The 16,556-nt window shown below is 34.4% G+C and overlaps 1 protein-coding gene and 1 non-coding gene across 2 annotated transcripts in view; one reads left to right on the top strand and one right to left on the bottom strand.

Annotated features, from left to right (window-relative positions):
* The window catches only part of LOC128492590 (dynein axonemal heavy chain 3-like), a 428,956-nt gene that overhangs the window by 329,799 nt on the left and 82,601 nt on the right, over positions 1-16,556 (bottom strand). The window contains exons 7-10 of the mRNA XM_053465187.1: positions 5,905-6,043; positions 1,880-1,984; positions 776-906; positions 363-561 (exon numbers count right to left, since the gene is read on the bottom strand). Of these exons, the coding sequence (XP_053321162.1) occupies positions 363-561; positions 776-906; positions 1,880-1,984; positions 5,905-6,043 (574 nt within the window). The remainder of the gene's footprint in view (positions 1-362; positions 562-775; positions 907-1,879; positions 1,985-5,904; positions 6,044-16,556) is intronic.
* Positions 4,704-4,827, top strand: LOC128492980 (U6atac minor spliceosomal RNA). Its single transcript, XR_008354186.1, has one exon. It is a non-coding gene; the product is annotated as a U6atac minor spliceosomal RNA (small nuclear RNA).

Genomic DNA, 16,556 nt, shown 5'->3' with positions numbered 1-16,556 from the left:
ACTTGGTACCTCTAGAATTTTACTTGCTAGGTTGAGGATAAAGGGAAGAACATGAAATACCTGCAAAACTCCTATGATCCAAACAGCTGGCTATTTGAAATCAATCATTTGAGAAATGTTGATTTAAGCTTTAAGCAGGGACACCAATGCCACCAAACTGTTCACTTGGTATCATGTACATGGATTTCTTTTACAAGCTTTAATATGCAACTGAATAGATTATTGTATTGACAAAATGTGAAACTGTATTAGGCTGGAAGAAAACAAGGGTTTCATCAGGGTTTTCTTTATCTATAGCTCCCAAATAATACACATTGAACACATATGTTCAAAATATTTTTTTTCCGTGGTAAAACACCCACCTCATCATCTTGTGGCATCAATGATTCAATGGCTTCTCTGTTCGCATTTACAATATCACAGCAATCCTTTAACCACGATTCTCTCAATGTGTCTGATCTTTTCTTAGCAACAATATTCATGTGATTCACAAGGAGATCAAGTCTCAACGGGACAACAGCAAGGAGGCTCTTAATGTCGACCAGTCGAAAGGTTTCATACCTAAAGGGGTATGGAAATACATGTTGCATTAACTGCTAGAGGCATAGATTTTAAGAATATTAAAATAAAATTAAAAATAAAGAAAAACATATTGTACTTTTTAAATAATCGTCAATTTTCTAATTTTAAATTAAAAACTAAACTTAAGTCCATGTCATTAAATTGTAGACAACTGTTTAATATTAATGAAGGTGGCACTGGAAGAGTAACTTACTTGGTATAAAAGTTGACCTGGATGGAGGTCATGACTGGATGAGTAATGTGCAAGTTCTTCTTTAGCTTAACACGTGCATTACATATATTTTCATGCCAGGGAAATCTCTCCCGTCCAGCACTGTTCGACAACTAGACAATAAAAGAAAACAAAAAAACACACAAAATACTCAAAGATGTATTGAAGTTCCACACGAACATACAGGTTGCATTACAGGTTGCCTTATCTACCAGCTCTTCCCTGATTTTATTTCTCCAATCTCATACTACTAATTGCCTCTACTAAAAATGTCTCACTGTTACCTTAAACATAACATAATCTAACCAAAGCTAAAATATTCAGTTCACCCCATTAACAAACTCTGCCCTTACCATTCACATCACATGCTTTTCATCAACTAAACATGCATGATGCTTGATGTTGTTGGTCTTCCGACTCTCATAATAAACCCATTCATCTCGTCAATTTCTACTGTCTTCAGCTAAATCCCCACCAACCAAATTGTCTAACTTTGGTAACCTACTCTAACACCTCTTTCTTCATTTGTTTCTCTATTTCTCAAGTCATTAAGGGACAATGTATTTCTGCCTCATTTGAATTAGGTGGATGTGCACAGGCATTTAGTTTGTCTTCATTGGACTTTTAATTTTCCTTTGTGCCCATAACACCTCAGTTTGAGATATATCTATCAATGTTTCAGGTCAGTAGGTCAGTATATGAATTTCTGAATCAGAATTGGTCCAAATATTCTATGTTTTAAACATTCTTCACTTAAATGAAACGTGTTTTGGCCTTGGACTTGTACATGCTTAGAAAGTCTGCAGTCAGTAATGTAATGAATGTTTATTTATTAGCTATCATATGTGCGGACTTTTAACTTTTACTGGTATTCTACTAATCCACACTACATTATCTGCCAGAACCTACTCTTTACAGTCTATGTAAATCATAATCCTGTTGATTATACATGGATACAAGAATAACGGACAACATTATATAAAGGAAGCAAATAATAAAAGATTTTGGTGTGCTGTATATTTGCATCATGCTCTTCTGCTTTTCGTAAGAATAATGTATATGTGTTGAAAGGCGAAAAAAGCTTACCTTGGTAGGAATTTCTATTCCAAGTCTCTCTTGTTCCATTGGATCCAATAACAGATAATCCAAAATGGATTTCTTTATGGCATTTACATAATTCTCCTCTGCCTCCTTTTGAATAAGAATAACAAAAATAAATATTAGAGCATCATGAAAGAAGTCAACCATGCTCCCAGACACAAATATGGCACAGGAAGACAAAGTACTCGACACGCAGTGGGTAGTGTGGTTCCTAGTCATAGTTAAAATTATTACGGATTTCATAAGTTTTTTTATATGTTAAAGTGTAGGGGAATAAACGAAGACATATCTGCTTTCAAATTGATTATGTGTATATAAATCACTTGTGGTACAATCATACAAAGATTAATTCTTCCTAAAGATATAATGAAAATGAAATGTTTATTGTAAAATTTAGGCGAATATAATAATGTTGCTTACTAGGACAGAGCAGTATTAAAGGTGCTGTTCCTACTCTGCTGAATGTAACGTTTGTAAAATGAATTACAGCATTAGAAACCGTCCAAACCGCCCCCAGAAATGTTTTCATTGTCATGTACATTTTGTCTCATTTATATTTGTTAATGTGACCAAAAGGTAGACACTGATGGAAATGAAAAAGGTTAAAAAGCTGAAAAAGCTGAAAGTTGTGTTTTGTTTTCATGAGGTTAAACCTTCAGACAAATGAAGAAAATGACAGACCTGCTAAGATATGTTTGCTGAACAAAATACACAGTGCAATCAAGGTTGGACAGAGCTTAAAATTCACATTAACCATTTACAAGCCACTAAAACATTACATATTGATTTTCTGCAACATGAAAACTTAACCATTTAATACAGTGGATGGACCCACTTTGAGGAGTGCATTTCCTTGACTTTCAACCACTCTCCTCTTTCCCTATCATTTATAGGGTCACCCATCAACTTTCCAATGGGTCTGTTATAAAGGTAACAGTGTTAAATGTATGTCTATCAACCTCTCCCTGCCAGCAAACCTTTAAGCTTCTGAGGCCTTTTTTCCTTTACCAAATATCTCTGTAAGAACCTGCACACTTTTCCTAAATGTAAACTCTATTGGCTCAGGAAAAATGCCTAAAGTGATTTCTCTCCAAAAGATTATGTACCTGTTGAAATCCTTTATATTGATATCATATATGTAGAGTTATCATAACAACAGAAGGATGTCTGTTGCTTCAAACAAGGACATATGAAAGCCAATGATCACAAAGATGCTTTGAGAGTACCCCAATCTTACTATTATAAGGCAAACCAGAATCTGTATGCACCTGCTATAGATTGCTTTACTTTTAGACCATACTAGTTTTCAAAACTTACTTACAACATGGCTTATGGCTTTGTCCAAGGGAAAGGGCAGCTACTTGGGCTATTAACCTGATACTGGGTACAATCATCAGACTTTGGAACTCTATGACTTATCTTCTTGCTTGCCATCCCAGGGCTCCATCATTCCCCAATGAGACTGCCAAGGCATTCCCACTTATACATTTCAGAGCATGTGGTAAAACAAGGGATATGATACGTAGAGTCCACTACCAAAACTAAAACAATCCGAAACAATACCTAGTTCTGCAATGTAATTTGATTCTAACTGAGACAACGATTAACAATATCTACTCCAATTGGTCGTTTATAATCTTGTTCTTGAAATGAGAACCTAGGAAAACAATAAGATCTGGTGCAACATCTAACCATCCCATTATGGGACCATCAACAAAAATTCCCTAAAAATGGTGAAGCTTGCCCCTGACATGTTTGGGTAAAATCTATATAAATAATTCACACTGATGTTACAAAAGTTGTCGACTAAGTGGGGATTTTCTTTATCTTGTCTTTCAAAATACAACTTTTGAAATTTTTCCTGGGACCAGAATCAAGACTACCCAAGAGGCAGTGCTACTGAGCGAGCGATAGCATCCCTAAAGGCTAGATGATACATTGTAAAAATACAGAAAGTGAAACTCCTGAAATTGTTTGTATTATTTTTAAGATCAAATGTGTTGCATGTGGTAAACATTATTTTGAAGTTAGATGAAAGTGTGAATTCTTTTCAGAAAATTAGGTCCCAGACAACCCTGAAGAAGGATGCAAGGACACTCTAAAAACGCTGTAGAACTTGTGTGAGCTATAGTCTTATGCTTTACCTTATTTTCCCACATTATCTCAGTACAATATTGTTTTGTTTTTCTTATAATGTATTTTTAGCTATAAATAGATATGCCATGTAAGCTATACTGTCAGAATTAATAAAATGCAATATACATCAGGTTGTTATTAAAACGTAAGAAATAAAAAAGGGAAATATAAGGGAAATGTATTGCATTTTAAGGTAGCACTGACTTTATGAAAAAGTAAGACGGTGTCATGGACTACAGCAATTAGCTAGGCCACCTGGGCTGCATTCTTCATTTTGGAGTCAATTAAAGGTAAAGTAGGTATCTGAGGTTGGTTCTCCAAGAGGCTGATAACAAAATGCCTACATTTATATAAATCTAGCGTCTTTCAGCATTATACATCAAGCAGCAACATGGAGTCCCTGTTTGTGAGCCTAATTATTCTGTCCTTCATTCTTCCCCTGATGTATCCCTTTTCTAGAAGCTCAAAATGTTTGCTGGTGATAATTGTATCATAGTGTTCTATGTTCATAAATTGAATCATGCAAATAAAATGCAGAACCCTGCTTAATGTAGTATTAAGTCTTATATAGGTCATAAAAATATAAAAGTATTTAGAAAACCTTGCCTCTTGACATAAGACAGACCTGTAATCACACCTCCTTACACAAAAGTGTCCCTCTCTGGCAATTTAAGTGTTGAAAGGCAGGAGTGAAGATTAGCACTCCCCTGGGGAAAGATGGAACAAGTCCTTATGACCTTAACACATGTATGATTGCGGTATCTCACCATCCATTGCGTGACATCTCAAACCGTTGTAATGTTGGAAGATATGCGGCTGAACACACAAAAACAATTAAATATCTTTAAGTATTTCGTGACCATTAGTTTTTCAGTCTGCAAGTGCGGCTGATTAAAGCAGTCTTCTTAAAACAATGAAATTGCTGTGCTAACCACAACAATTTTTCAATTACATTTTAAATTAAAGCAAGGTTTCAAAGCTGACTCTCAAGGGCTCTTACATTGCCAGAGTTTTGCAGTTTCTCAGATTAACATACAATCAAACAATTAGGCAATGTGCTAAATGTTATCCTGAAAACGTAGATGTGTATGCAGTCCTACAGCACGGGAGTTCATCCCACTGGATTAGACACTTGTGTTTATCATACACATAAAACACCACTCATAAACGAACCTGTCCAGTTAGGGATTAGGCATCTGTGAAAGGAGCCAGACAGTTTGCAATGAAGGACAATTCTAGAGAGTCTTAGTGTTGCATAAGGGCATTGCTGGACCTATGAACCATGTTGAGTAAGGAAGCAAAGGTAAATGTCCCCAGGCACCTGTGGTGTCATCTCCCTTAGCTTTCAAATGCTTAAACAACATTACCAATGATCCATAGAATTCTTCTGACAAATATTGAAGCAACAACAGAACAATGAGGCTGAAAGGAACCTGACCTTGAGCTATGTTTCTGACAGATAAGACACAGGGGAAAGCGGTAAAGACAGGATTTTGCCCAAACACTTCCTTCTAGTAAATACACATAAACAGGATATGAAGATTAATTCACACTTCTAACCTCTGACCTATGTACCAATTCATTATAAAAATGTACAATATACTTACTTTACTAACTTTACATTGAAATGCCACTCGAGACATTTATCCAGACATATACTTTGCAATGCTTTACCTGTTCATACATCTCTGTGTACAAATTTCAACTGTACGGTTCCATTTTTAGTCAATGTATTTTGAAGCCGTCATTCTGTCTCACACAATGGTTAGCAGAGTAGTATTCACAGGAATAATTCCTCCAATGTACTTGTCAAAAATTCATGTATTAATAACAATAAGCACGGTTTCCTGCGCCTGACACAAATCCATACGTACCTTTGTTAAATCCTGAAGGGATTTGTTCCATGCGTGGCAAAGTTCTGCTGGTATGTATGAATAGATTCCCTGAAGCCATTCTGAACTAAGCGGAGTCACCATACAAGGGTCGATGGATTCTTCAATAAGCCTGTAATATCTACAGGATAAAAATACAGTGTGAGAACATATTCAAATACTTTGTGGTTCTCTCTCTGCCAATATTATGAATGAAATACTATTTTTTCTACAGAGTACATGACACCATTTTTTTTGTAAATGTCAGGCTGTGCAATCCTGTCACAACCTTGTGTTACGATATGTCAAAAATGAACCCATAATAACAGCTATTCTGACTAATACAGTTAAGCCTGTGATAACACACTGACTCGCTATTCCCCTGATTAATGTTCGTCAAAGTAAGAGATGCTTGCATTTGAGCCACTTTAAATGAAGCTAATTATTTCTTCACCCTGCTGTCAATTAGGTTCTATCATGCAATAACAAGTTAAAACAAAATTTGCATAATAACATCATTAAAAACCCTATTTAACAGACGTATGCATATTCTCAATTTGTGAACTATATACGCTACATTTGTCTGTATATATATATATATATATATATATATAATTATAATAATGATGTAGAAAATAGAAAAATTATATTCCCTGGGAATTTAGATGACTGCCGAAAAACCTGAATTACGGATAATGTTTGTATCTAACTTGTTTTCATGTGAACCTACCCCTAAATCTACATACCTCCATTGTAAATTATACCCTTGCTTTGTTCTAAACATTTTTAAAGTAATGTATCGGAAGGTATAAATAATAAACTGTTCTTACTACAGACAGAAAATGGTAGATGGTTGATATTGCAATTCATTGTTAAACGTCGTTGTAAACAACAGAGAGATTTAAAGCATTTTAGTATATTCTCTATTGCGAATTTTTGAAGACTGATATATATTCAGCTTATAAATCAATAATTCAGAAATTAAAAGCACTTGTCGCTGTTTCACACTGTACTACCGTTAAAATATTATAAGAATATTCCCTGAGTTGTTGTTTTGCACCAACATGACCATTTATGAAAATAAACCTTTCAGCACTACGATTTCAACACAACACATGGCCATTTACTTCCAGTGGCCTATTGTGGCCCAGGCCAACTAGGCCGCTATAGGCCTAGGTCACCAGCCCTTTAGCTGCATAACAATGAGTCAATCCCAGTTTGTATATATTACTTCTACCTGGAGCCATGGAATGTTGAAATATGATGTCATATCCTGAGACTCAGAAGTCGCATGGTGGTGTGGAGGGTGTTGCTAGTGGCACTGCCTAGGGTTGGGTCTACAACAGCGCCAAGTATTAATATGCTGTTTGCTGCAGGATGTTCTCTACACTCGTCCACTAAACAGTAATGAATAAAAGGCTCAGCTTATGATATTAACTTGAAAAGACCTATCCACGTGTTCTGCTCTATGAAACACTGACTTCATCTATATACTTAGTAAGTAGGCAGTTTATATGCAGTCAGAAATCGTTATTGCTGGTGGACTGCTTAGCATCGTCAGCAAAATATCTGGAATCTTTTACTGAGAAAGGAACCAGAAATACGAGCTATAGATTTTGAAAATGTATTTAAAGATGAGACATAGTGTAGAGGCATTGTAGGATTTGTTTGCCTATTATTAGTCTTGCTGTAGTTTGAAACATACCAGCAGCTTCCCTTTCTTAAAGGGAAATTACACATACGTCTTAAAAAACATTTACAAATGCTTTTTTGTACTTACTGCATCTTCTCATATTCCGAGTTATGAAAATAGGTTTTAATGAGAGGCAGTCATATATATCTAGAAAAACATATTAAGCATATTTTTAATATACTAACATTTAAATAGTGTCTCATTAATACTATTTGTGCCAAGCATACTCTCTTCTGTCTTAACTAAAAATGTTCTATCGCAGGGCTGGTAAATTATTTAGTATGCTAGAAACATTTTATATTGTTGTTTTTCTTAAAAACAAGTTCTGATGAGGATTAAGGTGTATATATAACTATATAAAAGCCCAAACATAGTATTTGCGGCTGTGCCACTATAGGAAGCAGAGAAGAATTAGATTTGACACAGAGACTCCTGGGCACTATTACAGTTCAATTAATTATATTACAGATCACTCACAAATGTCAACGTTGTGAAAGCAGGCACCCATGAGTGCAGTGAGTGATCAAACCATGTCCTCAATGGACACACACACATATATCATCTGAAATCTGAAATTAAATAATACTCATTCTAAAAAAAGGGATATCATATTAACAATACATGCATATATAGTTTTTTTAAGTGGACACTTGTAGTTGAACAAATATTAATGGTATGCTTCATTTCTCTGATACAATTTCTTATACTTTCTAGATTGAAAGCTTATTTGAGCTGGGGCCACTTTACTTTTTGTTTCTGTCAAGTCAAGTTGTTTAATGATGCTCTATGTGTTATGTGCTGTTTGGCCGTTGTACAGTTCTGCAGAATATGATACCACTACATGAATCAAATAAATAATATGTTTATTTTCCCTTCTGAGTCCTTGTTAGGTAGCATTAGGGGCAGGCAGCTTAAGGCTTTGTGGCACAAGCTTCTCTAAATGCCCTACTGTTTTCCACAAGACTCATCGTGGACACTGGTGTCCATGTAAGAACACTTTAACTATCCTTGGACAACACATGCTTGTTACAGGTTCTTTTCTCCCCTTATGACTTCAAGCCAAAAGCATCTCCACTCCTTTACCAAAAATTGAGACAGAGAATTTGCTGACATTAGTTGCAGTTTGCTAAAAGCTACAGAGCTACCCATTGGCTACACCTGATATACAAAGTCAGAACTCCCCTAGCTAATCTTTCTGAAGCTCCATAAACGGCTTCGTATAAATCCAGTAGGGACTGTGTCATGGTAACTTGACACATTTAGCAATGGCTGTGGTCTTGGCGGATTTCATAAATAAACCCATTAAGCTCCAGTGTGATAGAATTCCTGGTGAGTCGTCCTGTTATCCAGCAATTTACAGACAAGGTTAGCACAAGAGATATTGAATGATTTATTTGTCACTTAATAGATAAGAGATAATGGTGCTCTGCAGGAACCCTTCGAAAAAGCAAATGCTTCTGACTACAGTTTTATTTTTGGAAAGCTTCTTATAAATATCTGAAGACTACAACTACATACAATAACAACAAAAACAGATATTTGTCAGGAGAAAGATTTGTGTAGTTACTTCACACCATAGTTTATTACCGTCTGACAAATTGTAGTGACACTCAATGTAGTGACGTTCCAGATGAAGCAAGTAATTAACTTAGGTTTGTTCCATCAATATTCTTAACAAATGCTTTGCACACTTTGGACATCATCCACCTATTGTTCAGAAGAAGGAACCTCTATGGTCTTGAAAAGATGTTACTGTACATCTTATCTAGATGTTGTAGCATACATGTTATCATATAATTCCTATTAGTTTCAATAAAAAGTACACTATGCAGTTGTAGGGCAAAAACATGATACAGAACAATGCAGTGTGTCATTAATCGTGGCATATTTCTCATGTTCTCTGGGTTTTATTAAATATGTATAAGTTATGGTTTGCAGTGGCAGTCGATTTAGATATCAAACAAAACAAAATCTCTATTCATATATCTTACCAAGGAAACCAACAAGTATAAAAACTGCTTTGGATCGACCATTAATGGCTGAAAATTATCAATATGCTCTCATCTGTAGACAAAGTTTACCTCAATAAGAAAAGTGGTACCTTCACAATTCTTTAGAAATATGAAATAAAAAACTATATACATATTATGCATAATTATCATACACTTGTATAATTAAATCTATGTACAATTGGGACTGACAGTAAAAGAATGCCAACCAGCAAAGTGCAAAAGATCAATAGGAACCATGATAAAGCCAAATCACACTTTCATCTTTAGATTTTATTAATTTATTTTTTTTACTGGCAAGAGTTTTTTTCTTTTTGTCAATACTGTTGCAATTTTACATTTGGCAACAGAATAACATAAGAATTTTATATGAATTGCATATAGAGCACTTCTAACATGTTAATAGCTTCTTTTTGGGGGTAATCGATGTACTCAGGGCAGCCAAAAGTTTTCAGTGTTCCTATGCAACAAAAACATATCAAGGTCCTATTATTTTTACAGGTCATAAAAAATATAAGAATAATACAAGGGATGAAAATTGAATTACAATGATATTCATGAGGAATATCTGCCTTGCTTGTATTGTATGTCTCTCTATGCCTCTGATGAGCCCTTAGAACGGGGCTTTAAGCTGCTGCTAAATTTGACTTTATGATGACATCAATACTGTGTAAGCATCTATTACGTCATTTGGTTGCCACAACAGACTGAAATTTGCCAATTTTTTCCTGGGGCAAATTCTTCCACTCGTGCTTTGCTATGTGAAATCACCCTGTATTCATACTCAGTTACATTTATTTTTACTTTCTGTCTTGTTTCATGAACACATTTACAAGGTCAACATTTAGTGTGCTCATGTAGCATGGGTTTCATGACAAATTCTGATTCAAAATACGTTGCAATCAGAGAACATATTAATTCCCATGGTGTCTGCACCAAGTCTGTTTGCTTTTTTTTCTTAATATCTAGCTGGATTAATTAGAAAAAGCGATTATTCTCGTAATGGAAGAGGTGTTATGCACATAAAAAATTTACTCTATGGAAAATAATGTGCTGACTGAATAAAGTTTATACATTTTTAATAAGCTACATCATAATCAAATCTTTAAGTTTCAAAAGCTGAAGGGGAGCCGTGAGGCTGCTGATACTCAACAGACTGTAAGTATAAGAACCCTCAGTGCAATTGACCAAAGCGGTAGAATATGTTGGCATGTATCATCAATAAATCTGAATATGAATAGTAAGTTCTCTTGAGTAAATCGGTGAGAGAATCTTTGTATAGAGGGGTTTGCATTATGATGCTTATTCACTAAAAAAGGTGAGTTGTAGGCGAACTAAGGGGCGACAACAATCTATTATAAACTGCCTATTTGGCCAGTCATACAAAAGGATTTGTTCTTTACAATACATAGTTATGGCCAGTGAGACAAAATGTTTTAACTTACACCATTGACTGGTGATTAAACCTAGTTACTTTACGGCTATGCAATTTGATATTCTTATCTATGAAGTTGCCACAAACCATTTTTGCGACCAGTAGCAACAATTTCACCAAAAAATAGATGCATTTGTACAATGGGCCTCCGAAAATGTATGTCTAAAAACATATGAGTAACACTTTTCCCAAGAGTACCTTTTTGTTTGTTTTTTACATTTTGATTCAGTTTCCATGTAAGAAGAAGGTGTCTGGATTAGCTTGGATGCAGGTAGTAATGGTAGAACATAATGACTTCCTGTCATGTGGTTTCTTTTTACATAGGTGCTTGTGCATGAATCAGTATGTCTTACCCTATCCAATACTTTCACCTGTGGTATGTCTACTCCCACTGCCACATCTCCCAACCAGGCATATTGTACTGAATTATAACAATTTTTCTATAACTCCACCATGAAAATCCAAATTTAAGCTTCTAAATCCCCAGCTAATCAATATAAATCCTTAATCACGTTAGCTACTCTTCCTTTCCAGTTTGCATATCAAACTACTATTGCCTCCTTACTGTACCATACTGCCAGTTCACCAAAGTGCACAATCTTGCTAATAAGCACAGTAGACTCTCCTAAGTTTATGGCCTTTCGGCATGACCTGAAGACATTTTCCCAACTTAAAACTACACATAAAAATGTGTAGATTTGCGCTCATACGGCCTCATTGAGGATCAATTTACATGAGTACAAAAGGACACATGTCAAGAAAAAATTTGTAATACATTCCCTATCATAGGCCTTGTCCAAGCATTTATGTGGAATAATGCAGTTTCTGCAATCATTATGTAACATAGTGACATCATTATGGTATTTTTTTTTTGCTAACTAGGGACATAGGTGAACACAAGCCAAAGACCATACAGGAAACCACAATAGAAGAGGTTTAAAGTGTCAGCTATTAGAATTTAACCACCAGGGCATAAAAGATGGACGTTATATTAACACTTTTAGATATGTTAATTCTTCATTAGTGATTTCATTTCTTGTCTCTTGTACGCATAATATATGCACCAGCATTCACTTGACCTCTTTTTCCTGATTGGCTGTTCATTTGTATATAAATCCCTCTGACCTGTACTATAATTAGAACAGCTATCCAAGAGAGGTGCATATTATATATGTGCATTGTTTTATGTCTTGTATAATGAGCTTGCGGGCTGAAATCTAGTGTTAAAGTGTAATAAAACATTTTTTTTAAAAAAAAAAACGTTAACGCAACAAAGTTGTTTTATCATATTGTCAAAAAAATGAAGGGTTCACTCTGGTTCCATTCTAAGCAACATCGTGATCTAGGATACAGCCTTGTTAGTTTTTTTATTGAAAAATATTAGTGTTTAACACTAAATGTACAATATACAAAGAGAACAAAGACTCAATACTAACTTTGCACATAATATATTTTTTAAGAGATAAAAATTGTATTTTTTGCCCCTGAAACTGTATGTCAAAAAGACTAATAGGGTGCCTTAAAATTTTTGTAATATTACTTGAAAATGTGAAGACTCTTTTTCCAAATATCTTCTACCATTTGTAAATGATCTAATACATTCTGCTTTGAAACAAAGCACCAAAATACCAAAAATAGGTAATTTGAGCAAGAAAGATAGGCAAAATTTTGGGTATTTAGGATCAAAATTACATAGAAATGATTGTGATATCTTTAGGAAAGTGTATATTTCACTTGATATTGTCAAAGCTTTTACTTTGTAGGCTGTTTGAGCTTTTACAAAAGATTTGGCTGTGTCCCTTTGTCTAGATAATAATCAATAGTCGGGCTTCTGGTACAGTTGGTTTGGGCCATCCCTGAAGACCATTATTATCTTATGAATAGTGTCGTAGAAAGACTTTTTAACAATGTACCACGGTTCAGTAAATGAATACTTTATTGGAATTAAGTACAGACTGAGGATTAAATAAAGCTATATGTCAATAGTGTATAATAATGTTTCATAAAACCATGCAAAGCAATTTATTATTATTTATTGTTTTATATAGCGCCATCAAATTCTGTAGCGCTGTACAATGTGTGTTTCACAAATTAGATTATTATGATCGAACACTGATGAATATATATTTATATATTTTACTTTGAAGTTTAATAAATTATAAAACATGCACTTAACTAGGCATAAGACATACAATCATAATTCCTAGTAATATTGAATGTCCAAACCTTACCAGAAATAATTCTTTAAACATGGAAAATGTTGCCTCATTTATGTTTTGTGGGTTTTTTGTTTTTTTTACAGGGAACACTTGTCATGTGACAAGTCATGTTCATGTTGCCATAGAAACAGATAAAGCCTTTTACAGTGTTCATATTGTTTTTATGTGGTTAAACAGAGGAAATAACAAAATGTCAGATTTCCTAAGGTTTATTTGCTTAGCATGTTAAAGTGCGCAATTAATACTTTGTCTCGGTGGAACTTTTAAAGAGCAGTAATGGTGGAAGACCTTATCTAGATCCTAATTTAATGCCACCCAAGCAAATAATGAATAAAATATCAGATGCATATATTTTGCAGCTCTGCTTTATAATGGGGAACTATTACCTTCATAGCCTTTACTATAACTAAGACCATTTATCAAAACTGCCTATAGTCTAATTGTTTTTGAAACATTTGGTGTTAACGCATTTGGTTGGCTACTCCAGTTCTACGAAAATGATCTTTCTGCGCTGGTTTATATAGACCGCAGAAGTCATTAATTTTATTTAAACTATGTGAATGCAAATACAATCACAAATTAGATGGTGGAAAATTGCTTAATATTGCATGTCTACTGTGAGCAGCATGTATAAATAATTTATTATAATAGTATCTCTTAAATTAGGCCAGCTCCACTTCTTCCTAGGGATGACAGGAGTGGCTGGACATCAATGGTACGGAGCTACTGTAATTAATGGATATTTTGTTCTATGAGACATCAATTAATAAAACAATTATAATTATGGAAGTATTCTACTTAACGCTACTACAAAGGGTGAAAATTTTATTATTTTGTCATTTTTTTTATTTTATTTTTTTGTTCTCTGGTCATCAAGACATTTTGTCTGCTCTTATTTTTAGTTATGTTACTTGAGATTTATATGTGTCAAAAGCTTGTGCAATGTGAAACTCCATAAAGACTAAGTAAGCAATCCATATAGCAAAAGGGTTGAGGAGTCTTTCTTTAGAATGCAAACCATGGCCAAATACAAGGGATATCAACAAAAGAATGTGGAGGGGGTACAAATTCTAGTTTACCCACATGACTAATATTCCAAGATTCCAGTACGAATCATAAAAGTATCACAGATTTTTTATGTAGGCTCACTGTTAAAATCCACATGTTAACATTTCACTTGGGATGTTAGGCACTGCTTGTGTACTTGTCTGAACAGTTCAAATAATGCCATTTATATATATATATATATATATATATATATATATATATATATATATATATATATATATATATATATATATATATATATTAAGATAATATACACATACTAATAAGGTAATATACACATAGTTCTCATGGTGTACTTTTGAGCCCTGGGGTTTAACGATTCAGGGGATTCAGGATAACTGGGCAGATTCTCAGGGTCACATAGTTTGACTCCATATTCTTTTATTAGTTAATTAAGTCTCAGCATCCTAACTAACGTTTTTCTCTCTGGTATACCACAGTTGAAAAACCTGTTTCCAAAAATTCTTTGAGATGGACTATTAAAGCATTAATATTTGAAAAGTCTCAAGGTCTGCTTATTCAGAATGTCCCCATCTACACATATATGTAAACAAGTTTTACATTTTCTGTTCTAAAAACGTTTAAATAGAATGGTATCTATATAGAATCAGAATATTCTAGTTTTTCCAGTCCTTATATGCCCTGCCCTTTCGTATAAATCTCAACTGATTTGGAAATGCGTCAGAGAGGAGCCCCTAGACTTATTAACACAGAGACATAGAAACATAGAAGGAAGCATTTAATGGGGGGGGGGAATAATGGACGTCTCAATGTCGTTCCAGATTAATACAAGTAATTAATATAATGTGTATACTTTCTCTATAACAATAGACCATACATCGAAAGCATTGTTTCAGACTAGATTCCCTGTAGCCATTTCATTTTATGCAAATTTGCAGCTCAGTTGACAACTAGAGTCATTTTAATTGATTCTGGGTAAAAAAAAAGCATTATTAGTTACACTATCTTCTTAGACAGGCTGCAACTCACTGACAAATCACTCTCAATGTAGGTAATGAACATTATGATATTATGACACATGGCGTTATATGTGGATTTGACTTCCTTTTTTTACTCTTATACTCCTTACTTTGAATAAACACGCAAGTAATTCTTCGTAAATATTATTTCAGTAAAAACCTTCAGGATCTTTTAGGCAAGGAAAGGCTATTCTGCTTTCATATAAAAAGGAGCAGTCCATTAGTGAAAGGGATGTGCTCAGTCTCAGGTGGGATTTCCTGCTGAATTACTCCAGCCATACCCTGCTGATTGATTGATGGAACACAGCTAAGTAATGCAGATCCAAAGTTCTCTCTCGTAATGATGGAGGAGACCAAAACATTCATGCTGGGTACACATTAATCTTTGCATAAAAAATAAATTAGGCAAGTTATGCTTACACAGAGCTAGTGTCTTTCACCCTGCTTGCCTCTTTGTCATGCAAGCCTTTACCATTAAACAAGCGATTGCTGCGAGACTATCCGAAGAAAATGCATAAATATGGGGGGGGGGATAATGTGTCATACAAAGATTTTTTGCATCATTAGGAAGTCGCCAATGATTTATTTGGTTCAGTAGAAGACAGCTTGTTTTTTTATGCATATGTCTCTGATATTACTTGAAAAATATGAAACTAAATGTGCAATGGAGACTGGTATACTTTTACCTATGTAATTATTACGTATTATTCATCCATTTCCTATATTGCATTTTTGTGTATTTTTTATAATTTACTATCCTATTAGTTCTATATAACTAGATGAAGCCACACAAGGACCCTTGACTTCTAAAATTGTCATTGAGGTGCCTGAGTACATTAGACAATATTCTATAAACGGGCCTCTTTCTGCTTCTCAGAAGAAAATCGAATATACTTGTAGATTGTACAAACATTTCTTTTTTTATAATTTTAAGAGCATATGTCCTCTTTTGATTCGGAATGTCATTTGTTTATTTACCAGATTTCGCTGGTGGTTTAAATGAATAATTGCCTTAGCAATACACTTATATTTGTCATCACCCTCCAATGTAGCACTAGGAGGGGCTATAATATATGCTCAGCCAATTGACCTTGATAAGTAACAGGGCTTGTTGCTCTTTTCCACCAATATATGTCAATTTCAGCAATTGTGACACTCGCAACCTAATTATAAAGATTTATTACCCTGTACGGTTTGCATATTGCTTCAATTTTGTGTTTAACCCCTTCAGCGTTAGCAGGATCTAAAGTC

The sequence above is a fragment of the Spea bombifrons genome, chromosome 4 (assembly GCF_027358695.1).
Source record: "Spea bombifrons isolate aSpeBom1 chromosome 4, aSpeBom1.2.pri, whole genome shotgun sequence".
NCBI classification, from domain to species: domain Eukaryota; kingdom Metazoa; phylum Chordata; class Amphibia; order Anura; family Pelobatidae; genus Spea; species Spea bombifrons.
The sequence above is the reverse complement of the archived record's forward strand: the minus strand, read 5'-3'. Positions and strand labels throughout refer to the sequence as shown.